The 12,655-nt window shown below is 41.6% G+C and overlaps 1 protein-coding gene across 5 annotated transcripts in view; it reads right to left on the reverse strand.

The window, feature by feature from the left end:
• The window catches only part of SNX5 (sorting nexin 5), a 22,999-nt gene continuing 10,344 nt past the window's right edge, over positions 1-12,655 (reverse strand). For 2 of the 5 annotated variants that reach the window (XM_067707307.1, XM_067707306.1), the window contains 12 exons: positions 11,498-11,608; positions 10,321-10,442; positions 9,136-9,259; positions 8,366-8,461; positions 7,048-7,153; positions 6,890-6,965; positions 5,835-5,882; positions 5,587-5,626; positions 5,411-5,497; positions 4,030-4,189; positions 1,435-1,520; positions 1-184 (listed from right to left, as the gene is read on the reverse strand). In XM_067707307.1, the coding sequence (XP_067563408.1) occupies positions 134-184; positions 1,435-1,520; positions 4,030-4,189; positions 5,411-5,497; positions 5,587-5,626; positions 5,835-5,882; positions 6,890-6,965; positions 7,048-7,153; positions 8,366-8,461; positions 9,136-9,259; positions 10,321-10,442; positions 11,498-11,608 (1,107 nt within the window). In that variant the 3' untranslated portion in view covers positions 1-133. Of the gene's footprint in view, positions 185-1,434; positions 1,521-4,029; positions 4,190-5,410; positions 5,498-5,586; positions 5,627-5,834; positions 5,883-6,889; positions 6,966-7,047; positions 7,154-8,365; positions 8,462-9,135; positions 9,260-10,320; positions 10,443-11,497; positions 11,609-12,655 lie in introns of those variants that run through there. The other 3 variants (XM_067707308.1, XM_067707309.1, XM_067707310.1) reach the window with 3 other exon arrangements.

Genomic DNA, 12,655 nt, shown 5'->3' on the forward strand with positions numbered 1-12,655 from the left:
TTAAGTGTTAAGATCTTTAGAAATCAAAATATTTATTCACATAATTTTAAACTAAAGCCAAAGGTAATAAATCTTCCGTGGTAATGATCTGAGTGCAAGTGATGCGGGCTTTCTTCACATTCACGTCCTTCGTTCAGTTGTTCTTGAACAAGTCGATGCAGCTCTGCAGGAGGGAGACGTTGTTCTAGAAGACAGACGTCGGGGCACTGGTGAGGCATGGGCCTCAGACCTACCGACTTCACTTGTCACAAGACATCTGGCCGGGTACTTGTTTTTCATTCAATGACCCCTGAACCACAATTCCCCTCATCCCAATTTCACGTTGGGGATTTCCTCACCCTCAGAAGGGCTGGTCAGCACTTCAGCACCTCCACCCCACACCCCAGGTTTGCTCCCACTGCAATCATGCCAATCCCACTCATGTGACTTAACCTAAATGTGGTATTTGAAAGCCTTGGAAATACTGGATAAAAAGTTGTTAAAAAGTAGTTGTGGGTGAGATTATAAATGAGATTACAAATGATAAATATTCACATAGGACTTGGCAGGAAATACTGTACAAAGTACTCACTTTAAAGGAATTCAAAAAACCTAGAATACTCAGAACACTATCATAAATGACCCATAAATGATACTTTAAAACTCCAATTTAAAAGGTCATATATACAGCAGGACTTAAAAGAGGCAAGTGAGTAAGCATCTCTGTTGTGGTCAAAATAAAGAAATTCAAAATACATACAAACGTTCAGTCTTCCTGCTTTAACCAGCACAGATGGCCAGTGACAGTGACCTGACTGCCCTGGCTCAGACAGCACCCTGAGGCTCAGTATCTGCTGTACCCAGGAACCACCCAAAGAGCCCAGAAACCCTGAGTGAATGAGCCTGGGCACAAAAAAAAACAAAAACAAAAATTCCCTAAGAGCTCCCCAGTAGGATTCTAATATGCTCTAGCACTGAGAACCACTGTTCTCCATCTTTTCTGGGCTAAATTATGCTACAGACATTATGAGGAAGTTTTCCTCCCTTTTAAACCAAAAGGGAATTAATATCAGAAGACACTTAGCAAATTAGAAAACTATTTAAAAAAAAAATCTTCCATGAAAACTCCAGATAACGAAGAGCTTATAAATGCTATGATGGATGCTCACAAATTACTGGAAAAACTCCTTCAGGGTGTGGCCCGCAAGGACGTCAAGAGAGAAGCTGGGTAAACGCCACCAAGAATGCTCTTCTCAAAAAGCAGTATTTCATCAAGACATACGGAGTTTTGGTTTGCAGTGGAAAAAAATACTCTGACAAGTGGCTCCCATCCACACCTCAGGGGATTAAAACCACAAAGCAAATGCCATCTGCTTGATGACACTGGAATAGTGAATTGGTAAATAACTTGAAAAAGACCCCCCAAAGTTGACTTAGTTTGAAGATAACACTTACCCTGGCATGCTTTATTTCCAGTTCAGACATTTCAATCAGATTCTTCCTAAATGCTGCCACTCTCTTTCGTTTGAAATTGATTAGCTCTACAAAGCAAAGTTTACCAAGAAAAACAGAACAATCTTCATCTTTAACTTCCAAATACCATTTTTACAAATAAAATGATCTCCAAAGCTTTGGTACCCTACAACCACATTTTCTCATATTTTTGTTATCTCTGCCATTGGAACACACCCCCAGTCACCAAGAATGGCCCCTGAACACCTGGAGGTTTCTGAGTTGAGCTGCCTTGCCCTTTCCCTCTGGGAACCAGTGCTTGTGGAGGGTGGGCTAGGGAGGTAGTGGGCCACACATACTTGCACCAATGACCTTTTTTACGGATCATTTTTAAACTTTGAAAACTGCTTTTTTGTGGCTATTTCTACAGAACATGCCACCTTTGTGTCTATATCCATCATGAAAATTCAGGATCACTGTCCTATCAGACTCCCTCTGATTTCTTCCACACACTTGTGAACTCAGGCTCTACCCTGCAGCTCTCACCATCATTCCTGTAATCAAAATCCTCCCTTAGCTTAAGGTGGTGCTCAGAGTCCTGTATCTTGTCTACACAGCACCATCCAACAGAAATGTAATACAAGCAGCCACATTAAAAAATAAAAACTCAAAAAATGCATAGTGATGTTAACGATAGTAACTCGGATACATCAGGCTGGTTTTGTCAGATGTCAAAATAAGCTCTTCTCCTTCCCTCCAGGACCAGAACTCCAGACTGACCCATCTGTCTCCCAGGACACCTGCCCACTGCCCTGTGCTTCTGCAAGAGTTCCCATCAATTCAGCCACAACCTTAGAACCTCAACCTAAGACAAACAGGCTAGGAGCCATTTATCTCATTATTCTACAGAGTACTGCACTTTTAAATAGTGTACACCCAGGCTTACATTTTGAATGAGGAGGGTAAGATCAAACAACAAAGGGACAAACCTTGGGCAATAGAGACACGCCTAATCTGGCACCATTGTAAAGCTTTGTGGCTTCTCTTTAAAAAAATTCTCAAAGCCACTAAACTCTGGCCTATATAATAACCTAAGATTTCAACTCAGTAGTTTTGAAGTGTTCTTTTTCCTTATAAATTTAAATTAGCTGTTTTTTTTTTAAAAAAGCTAGAATTTTTATTTAAACTACAGTGCAGCGAGAAAGAGGTTCCTCTGAAAGAATACAAAGGGCAGCCATGGGAGCATGTCTGCAGGCCATTTGCAAAGACTGTACAGAGAAGTCCTGTCCCTCAGTGAGGGCACCGGAGTCCTGAACAGAGAGAAGCCGAGACAAAGGAGCAGAGCTCTTCCAGATACACCGGGACTGCAGCGCCAAAGAGGAGGGGGAAGTTCTGAGGAAACAGTCTTATAATGAGATACGGATTCCACATGGAAACCTGAGTTTTGAAGGGGGAGGGTGTTTTGAGGATGAATCAAGTGTCCACTCTAATTTACATTCACATTCTGGAGGACACAGTCTTTACTTTTTGCTCTGGCATGTTCCATGGCCCCTAAGAACTTCAGGGCAGGGAGATCCCCACTAAGGAAAAGACTACCTAGAGTACACTCATGTTCAATGGATATGGTACACCATCTCCCAATTTTATTTTATTTTTTTGGCCATGCTGCGTGGCATGCGGGATCTTAGTTCCCTGACCAGGGATTGAACCTGTGCCCCCTGCATTGGAAGCACAGGGTCTTAATCACTGGACCACCAGGGAATTCCTAAATTATATTTTAAAAGCCCCTTACTCTGGAATGGTAGAAGGCAAGAACCAACCCTGTGGAGATGGAATACAACTGAGTCATTATCACAGACTCATGATCCCTGAAGAGTATATACGTGTATGCACACATCCTGATATTTCCCCACTGTTGGCTGAAAGGTCTAGAAGCAGAGGCACCCCAGAAGAAATGAGCACACGTAGCACTCAATCTGGGCTCCTGGAAGAAATGGCGATTTTCATGGCTGGAGTAGAAAAGGTCTAAGATTAGCACAAAACATCTAATCCTCAAAAATACGGGGGTGTCATAAGGCCACGCCAGCTTTAAGGGCGCTCTCACTGGCTCAGTCTGGACAGTAGGAACACCAAAATAATTTCATATAGTCATGAATTTTAAAACTGTTTGAAAACAGGAATCCATGGGTCTAATGAAGATGATAAAAATAAAAATATGGGAGAGAAGGGAAGGCTTGTGTTAATAAAGGATAGACAGCACCAAGTGCTGACCTGGAGGAGTGGGGGAGAGGACAACTCTGTATTGTATCAAAGGTTACCAAAGTTGGTAACTGTACTGTAGGGATGTAAGAGAAACACAGCGAAGTTTTCAGGGATAAAACTACTAAGAAAGATACAACTTAATCTCAAATGGTTAAAAAAAAAAACCACCCAGATATGTTTATAAAATCACACAAGTAGGAGCACATGTACGTGTGCAAGTGACAAGGCAGAGGATGTATGGGTGTTCTCTGTACCATTTGTGCAACTTCTCTCTGTAAGCTTGAGATTATTTCCTAATAAAAAGCAAAAAGTAAATAAAAAGTGGCCCCACTCAACCTTCTTTTGCAGATTCAGAAAGCTGTTCAAATTTCTGGCAGCATTCCTGCTGGTGTGCCTCAGCCAGCTTGACATCTTTGCTTTTTAACCGGGCCTTATCCAACGCCTTGTTTGAATTCTCATAGTCAATGAGGGCTTTAGTGCGTCTGTATAAGAGATCCTGAGAAGAAAATTAACAGATATGATGCATGGTAGTTAAACCAATACCGAAAAACCTCTAGAACAGAACAGGAAGACTATCTGAAGTACTCTAAAAAACAGACAAGTACCTTGGGGCACTGCCTAAAATGTCAGACATCAACCACCTCCTGCACCGCCCCCGCTTTAAATCTCAACATTAGGCTGGTAATAGCAGTGCTTAATGCATTGCTGACAGCCTTTCCGGCATTCTTTATACGGATCAAGAGAAGGAACCAAACAGTGACAACTACAGGATTTTTTTTCTCTAAGAAAACATGTCACAAGACAAGTCACCTAAAATAAAACTAAACTATGGGGGAAAGAATGAACTTCTACTTCCTGATGACATTTTCCCATTAGGTATTTTCCCTACCTAATTTTATGCTGCCAGGTTTAGTATATTTCATATAAAAATAATTTAAACATTTTTCTTCAGGACAGTGTAGACAGTGAAGAATGCACGTTCCATTCCCAAAGGTCATTCTGCTGACCACTTCACCTTGCTTTTGGTTAAGTAATGCTCTATGACTCAAAGGCTGCAGTGACAACTGCAATTCAATAAAAGATCACAACCCCAAAGCCTTTTCTGCCTCAGAAATAGCCCCCTTGGCATGTATCCGGTTATCTCTGCATCCAACAGCATATTATCTCCCAAGCCATTACCTGTCTACTCGGCACCAGCCCTACTGCCCCTAAGTTCCTAAGCAATGCAAACTAAGGACACAATGTCACAAAAAAGGCACGGCACTGTGAGATGATTTCAATCTAAAACGGAACTGGAGGATACACACCCGCACCCTCAGAATATAACTATACAACTTAAGAACTGAGAGACTGATATACAGGAGACCCAGACTTACCTCCCGACCAGTGAACACCAGCCAATGAGCTTACTGCTGGGGACCAGCTCCCTCACGCCAACCATCTTACTGCCAAAGACTCTTCCTCTTTGCACTCCTTGCCCCAAAATACATCCCACCCCACACCCTCAATGGACTCTCCTGTGGCTTGCTACAGTGTTTCCCACACTGCATGCAACTCCTCTCCTACTCCTGAAGAAACTCGAGCTTGCCTCAGTTTACTTCTTTATTTAGGCTGACATCACTTACATGAACAATCCTGACAAATTCCCATCTTCTTTCATTTTTAACAAAGAGAATACATCGGTATCATCAGACCTCTTCTGGGAGAACTCCCTCACCTTAGCAGCCTCTATGTTGAGCATGTAGTATCGGAGGAGCTCTGTCAGCTTTAAGTCTTCATCTGAGGAGACTCGACTCTCTACTTTCTGTTAAGAAATCAAAGGCCACCATCATCTAAGCAGAAATCTACAGATTATAAAACACATACCTTGAAGACCAACATAAAAATCCTTACCCTAAGTTTTTCAAATAGCTCAGCCGCCTTCAATAGGTACCTGCAAATATACACGATTTTGGCTTACGGTCTTAAATCATGTATGAAATATGCTTATCAATGCTCTAAGACATGAATGGGCAAATTCAGGAGTCCTAGTCTGTGGCGCTTTAGAATTAACTTATCAAAGCAATGCTTTCATCACAAGTGGCCCAAACTAGCAGAGAAGATGGTTACGAAATCGAGCACATTTCCAGTGCTGCACTCACCGGCATTGGTCTCTCTTGCTGCCACTCAGCCACCTTGCTGTGCAGAACCTGTGTCCCCAAGTTTTTATCCGCTGTTAAACTTGTGTTAGTCAAGGTCAGGTTCTAAGCCATAAATACGCTACTAGTTTGTCTTGGTTCTGTCATCAGCCTGACTCCCATTTTCAAGTCTGAAATACTAACGCCCCCTAGACCAAGCCTAGGTGTAAGTAGAACACAGTCATTTGACAGTAACAGTGAGGGATGGTTCCAGGATACAGTGCCCACCCTGCACAGAGCTTAAAATCCACAGTTGATCAAGTCCCTTATCTATATGGTGTATTTGCATATAATGCACATACACACTCCTGTATATGTTAAATCATCTCTAGATTCCTTATCACGCATAAAATGTAAATACTATGTAAATAGTTGTAAGTACACCGTAAATGCTATGCAAATAGTTGCTGATGCACAGCAAATTCAAGTTTTGCTTTTCGGAACTTTCTGGAATTTAAAAACAAGTATTTTCGATCTGCAATTGTTTGAAGCTGTAGATGCAGAACCCACAGACATGGAAGGGGCCAACTATACCATCTCACACCAGAAATAACTAGAATGAAGAAACTGTGAAAAATTAATATAAAAAAATGCTCAAAATCAGACTGGGGTCATTACTTTACCCTTATGGCTACCTTAACCAAATCTCTTCAAGTCAGCCCAGGGCATTACCTAGTAAAGCGCAAGCACCATTTGCCAGAAAACACAAAGCAAACTTCTCTCAAAGACAATTCCAAAATCAAAAGAATCAACAACAGACACATGTAAGTTTGACAGAAATAAAGGCTTTGACAACAACTATCACGTTTGGTACAGAAGTGCCCTGAGTCCCCTACAAACGTCTTACAAGTTTTTATGTTCAGAGGGTGTATAGTATAAAGTGAGTGCTGGAGACTATGGTCCACCCGAGATGGGCTTGGCTCAAGAGCGGAACTGAACCTGTGTAGTCATTACCCATTTTACCACCCAACAGCTTTCAATTAGGGGATTAGAGAAAATGTTTTCCAACAAAAACTTACTTTTTGATGACCGTGGGCTCTTCTAAAGCCAGGCTATGCAAGCAGGCTGCGGTGTGGATGTAATCGTCTGCTACATCTGCAGGAATAAGGATAGCCGTTTTATGTGAGCAGAGCTGGCACATTAGCAGACTAAGGGGCTAATGGGCGAAAGTATTTACTTTTGTGAGCGCTGGTCATTCTGTCAGCCTTTGCACAGGAACCCTTGATCCTATCGTAATAGTTACTGAGGAAATGCTTCTCTTGCTCAAAGAAGTCATCTACTTCCTAAAGGGAAGGAAAAAAGAGGTCTAAGAAGCAAAACTTCTTACAAATATGTATTTTATATTAGAAAAAAACACTAAAGAAATAAGCTTATGCATAAGAAGTTTAACCTCTAAAGACTAGGGAAATAAAAATAATTTTTTTTTGAAATGCACTTTTTATACCTGGGATTAGGAAAAGCGAAATGCTAGCAGGAAATGTCAACAGAGAGAACCACTTTGAAGAGCCATTTAGCACAGCCCAGTAAAACTCAGCATCTTCTCTAACCTCCAGCAATTCCGCTAGAGCAGTGGTTCCGCCCAGTGGGTGGCTCCCTCGCCTCGGGATACCTGCACCTGCCAAATGTGTTCGGTTCCAGACTGGGAGGCAATGCTGGCATCTGGTGGGCACTGACCAGGGATGCCAAACGCCCCCGCAATGCGTGGGGACAGCACACCTTCAGCTGTGCCAGAGACAGCCCCAGAGCTTCCACATTTCTGACACCGCCCTGTCTTTCTCAGCACCTACACCCTGGGCTCCCTACTCAAGCCCTGAAGTGGCAAAGTCAGACACCAGACAGTAACTGTTATGGTAGAAGGGAGGGGCGCTGAGGAGTGAAGAAATAAACCACACCTACAAGGCTAGTGAGAAACTTGTACATTTATTTGATGTTCTAGAACAGCACTGTCCAATAGAAACATGTGAGCTACACGTGCCGCTTAAAACTTTTGTAGTAACCACATTATAAAAAGAAACAGGTAAAACCCATATTTTATGGTTCCTTCTCCCTATCAAGTCCTTGAAATCCAGCATGTAAACAAAACATAAAATTCAGTTCCTTTATTACACCAGCCAACTGCATCTGTCAAGTGCTCTACTGCCACCTGAGGCTGGGGCTACCAGGGGGCAGTGCAATTCTGGAGAATAGCATGAAATACTGGTCTTGTAGCTTATTTTTTTAAAAAAATAACTGAGTAACCTCTCCTTACAGAAAAGGAGAAAATGAAGATTTAAGTGTGGAAAGGTTCTTATCCCTTCTCCTGGGAAAGAACAGAGTATTTTTGGAAAATAAGTGAAAATTCAATGAGTAGATAAAAATAACCAAATTTGAAAAAAATTATTTACATTTTTGAGAAGCTAATACCATTTGTTTCACAAATATCTATTCTGAAGAAACAAAAGGTCACCTATTCACACAAAGAGAAGAATTTTCTCAAATAGCTAAAGGCCACTTACCTTAACTCCTGAAAAAAGAACTTCATCAGCACTTTTCACCACACTTTTGAAAAAGCCACCAAACATCTCTTTGGTATTTTTCCGCCTAACACTTAGCTAAGGAGAAATCCAAAACAGTTAACGGTACATATATTTCCCATCAAGTCCTGAACACATTCCAAGTAACTGTTTACTAGTATAAGTATACACTTAAGATACCTCTAATTCCATCGTTAACAACAGATCTAAAATATCAAATAAACAGCTAAATCTAAGCACAGGTTGTAATTCTAAAAGTGTGACTTAGGAGATATTGTGAAAAACTATCTAGGTATCAATATCAAGTCTTAGTGCCTTTAAATTCTTGATAGAATTACTGTGCTGTTATGCTGATTATTCACTGGTTAGAAGACCTGAGGAAATGTCTAGGTCAGGGCTTGCCTCATACATATTAAACAGCAAGAAATGTAACGTATTTTTGTAAAAAAGCAAGCATATGTCTCTCTTTCAATGAATAAAACAAATGTGGATCAACTTAAATTATTTTGAATAATCCCAAGCTTAACTGAGGGGAAAAAGGTCAAAATATTTACATGCAACATTTTATAAAAATGCCTTACACATTGGATCTATTGCCCTGGGGGAGGTAGGCAAGGGAAGGAGCATCTAAGAAAGGTTTCTGTTGTGTTGATAAGAAACTCAACCTTGAAAGTCAATTTTTCAGAAAATATATCAAGTATATTCTTTGTACATTTTAACTGGATCATGGAAATGGAATAAAAATGCCTTACATCTTGATCATATTCCAGGAAAATGTGAAAGTTGCGATCTTTACTGAGAACAGGGTGAGAGGAGAGCCGCTGAAGAAAGACTTCATGGGAAGACACAGTCTTCTTGAAGACCGCGAGATACTCACTGGAAGAGAAGCGCACAAGGCCTCAGCTCAGCTGACCACCCAACACTGCTCCCTGGGACCTCACTGTGCTGCTCCTGCAGCCATGCAGAACACCTCAACTGGACCCAAAGCAGCTTGGTATAATGTAGCATCCAACTAGGTAATAAGGCAGTTCTCGTTTTGGAATCTGTGGAACAGCCACCGAAAGGGGAAGCGATATAACCAGAGTTGATAGGGTACATCTGTGAAGCCCAAACCCACATGTACTTAAGCACAAAACACTGGCTTCTTTATAACCATGAAAACCCTTTAATTTTGCAGCCATGTACACAGCAGTGAGTCTAACAAAGCCTGGAACCATCAGAAACTACTAAGTGGCTTCATCTTAATCTACACACTAGAGATGACTCTAAACTTCCCAACAGTAGGAACTTGTCTGTTGTGTTCAGCGCTCTATCCTCAGAGCTGTCCACGGGGTACCAGGCTAATGGGCCTGTGGCAGCATGCTGAAGAGACTTGCTGAGATGGACCCCGAAGAAGGGAGGGAGCCAATAGAAAGAAGTGCAAGGAGGGCGTCATAAGAAACTGTATGCAAACCTCCAACTATGATACAGAATAAAGAATCCATTTTTCTTTGAAAGAATTACAACCAGATTAAAAGAGCCATAGCTGTGGCTATTCTTAGAATGCTTCTTTGTAGCAGCACTCACTGCCATCTAGTTTCAACCATACTTCCAGTAAACAAACTTCAGGGAAGAAAGTTTTGTACATTATCACAGCCTGAAGACTTGTTTATATATAAAGACAAACGTTTAGTTCTTCACTTTATGCCAGACCAACACTCCATGGCAAGCATGGTCTACAGATAGAACCACCATCTACTCAGCGTCAGCAGTCCCCAGGGAATCAATGTCTAAAGTACAAAGACCAGGCCCCTTCACCCACACTCTGCAAAATGTGGTTTGAGAAGACAATAGCCAGGTAACTAATTAACTGAAATTAGCTGTCAGATTCTCGTTTCTGCACACATCACCACTTTTATTCTCAAAGGGTAGAGCCCCCATCAAGAAAATGCACTTACGCTTCCAGCTCTTGCTTCATCTTGGCAAATTCTTCTTTGGTCATAGACCCTTCACCCTCTCCTAGTTTCTGCATCTTCTCTCGAGGGCCGTCGAAGTCAGGCTTTGCAGGCGCGGGCGGAATCTGCAGTCAAGGCAGTAACTCGTGAGGGTTCTTGCCCCCGATATGTGCAACTCAGTGCCTGTGCACAGGAGGCAGGGAGCCCAGTGGGGCTGCCTGAAAATCAACTTGCACTTTTCTCTTAACCTTATTCCTTTCGGCCATTTAAAAGAAGTGTCCCCTACAATGGGCACTCACTTTGACTGCAATCATTTGTTCGGTTAATCATTGGACAGTTGGTAGGTATGACAGTTTATCCTGCTTCAATTGTCAGTTTAATTTATATATTACAATCAATGCTAAAATGAAGCCAATGAAGTACGATGAAGATAATAATCTCTGGATTTATGAAGGAATTTATTCCAGAGGATAAAAGATTCTAATTTTGTGTGGACATTCTTAAACATAAGCTTCAGTACTGATTTTGTTTAACTATTTGGCCAGATTCTTCAGCTGGCCTGGCAGGAAAAGCCATGTTTCTCTCTCCTTTAAAATCGGCTAAGGGACTTCCCTGGCAGTCCAGCGGTTAGGACTCTGCGCTTTCACTGCCGAGGGCGCGGGTTCAATCCCTGGTTGGGGAACTAAGATCCTGCGAGCTGCACAGTGCAGCCAAAAAATAAAAATAAATAAAATCAGCTAAGTCTCTTCCCAGAGCCACGCATTAACTCTCAAGGGCCAAGCACAAAGACAACTGCCCCCTTTACGCCTTCAGCAGAACACACCTGAGAAACCCAGCACACACTACCACCAGCAGAGATCAATTCCACTTGATGGCTGAAAGGAAATGCCAGAGAAATGCTAAACCCAAAGGTAGACAAGACTTTACACCATGAAACTGCTTACTCTCTTTTATTGTACAGAATATAAGACTATGCTTCATCTTACAGCTAAAACGCTATTTTCACATACTTTAGATTTTACCAGTAATAGCTAACACATACTCTAGTTGACAAATGAAATCAGACTATTTTCACAATCTATTATAAATAAAAGTGGGTAAAAGTCTCTCAAAACAAAATGAACAGCAAGGTAGAAGAAATTGGCTTCAGTAATTATCTGATTACCCAAAATGTACTTACAATAAGCCCAGCGTAGTCTGTAGTTTCAATAAGAGTGTCATGTAGCCACACAAAGTCTTCATGTTGCCTTGTAACAGAAAACTCTGGGCTCTGAAACGTGGGCAGCGTGGTCTGTAAGGAAAAAAGAAGTGACTGTTAACTACTATTTTCAGATAAAGTGGCTTGGGTTTCATGCAGTGCACTATGGGAAAATTCTGCATAATAGAACATCCAGTTTTTTAATGAGATCCAATAAAGAACAAAGCTAAGATTCAACACGTTCTTTACGGAATTCTAGTCACAAAACTCCACCTTTCAGGTCAACTCAAACAGATATAATCACGTAGGCCTCACGCTGCCTGAGTGACAGGTATGTTAATACCACCAAGCCACCAAGGTACACAGAGAAAACCTCATGGGAGAGGACCTCATAGACAACATATTACCAATATTATGCTGGAGATGGCATAAACCAAGAGCTCTAGCTTCAAACTTCCTGACTCAAATTGTGCCTCAGCCATTTACTTCATTTAAACCTGTACCTCAGTTCCTCACCTGTAAGATGGGGATAACAGAATACCATAAGATTGTTAGAAAGAGAAAATTAAGCCCATGTAAACCCTTTACAAAAGTGCCTGGCATAAGACAAGCACTCAATATATTTTAACTAGTATGGAAGGAGAAAGGAGGCTAAAAATGTTCCTGAAAAGATCCCAAGGAATTAAACTTTCTATATTTTTCACAGATTGGCATATTGCTTTTGTCAAATGAAAAATCTGGAGAAAAATTAACACAACATTATAAATCAGTTATACTTCAAAGTAAATTTTTTAAAAAATCTGGAAGAAAAAAACCTCTTCTGAATCATAATAGGTGGGGTGACGGCCAAGAACTTAGTAAATATGGGAAAAGCAAGCACTTCCCACGCACGCAAATTACAAACAAAGGTGGAGTTCTGTGGCAGGTGGCTCCAGCTCTGTCGCTCTGCCTGGTTTGCTTCCCCACGGAGCAGAGCACAAGCCACACTAAACACCAGCAAAGCCCACAGCCCCAGGGCTCCACCACAGTAGAAAATGCTGTAAGAAGAGCACTCATCTGATGCTTACTAGGAGCAAGTGGAGGGAGGGGCCTCACTTAGCAGGAGTGCCACACTGCACTCAGGTCACTAGGTCTCTTCTC

This window comes from Pseudorca crassidens, chromosome 15 (assembly GCF_039906515.1).
Source record: "Pseudorca crassidens isolate mPseCra1 chromosome 15, mPseCra1.hap1, whole genome shotgun sequence".
NCBI classification, from domain to species: Eukaryota; Metazoa; Chordata; class Mammalia; order Artiodactyla; family Delphinidae; genus Pseudorca; species Pseudorca crassidens.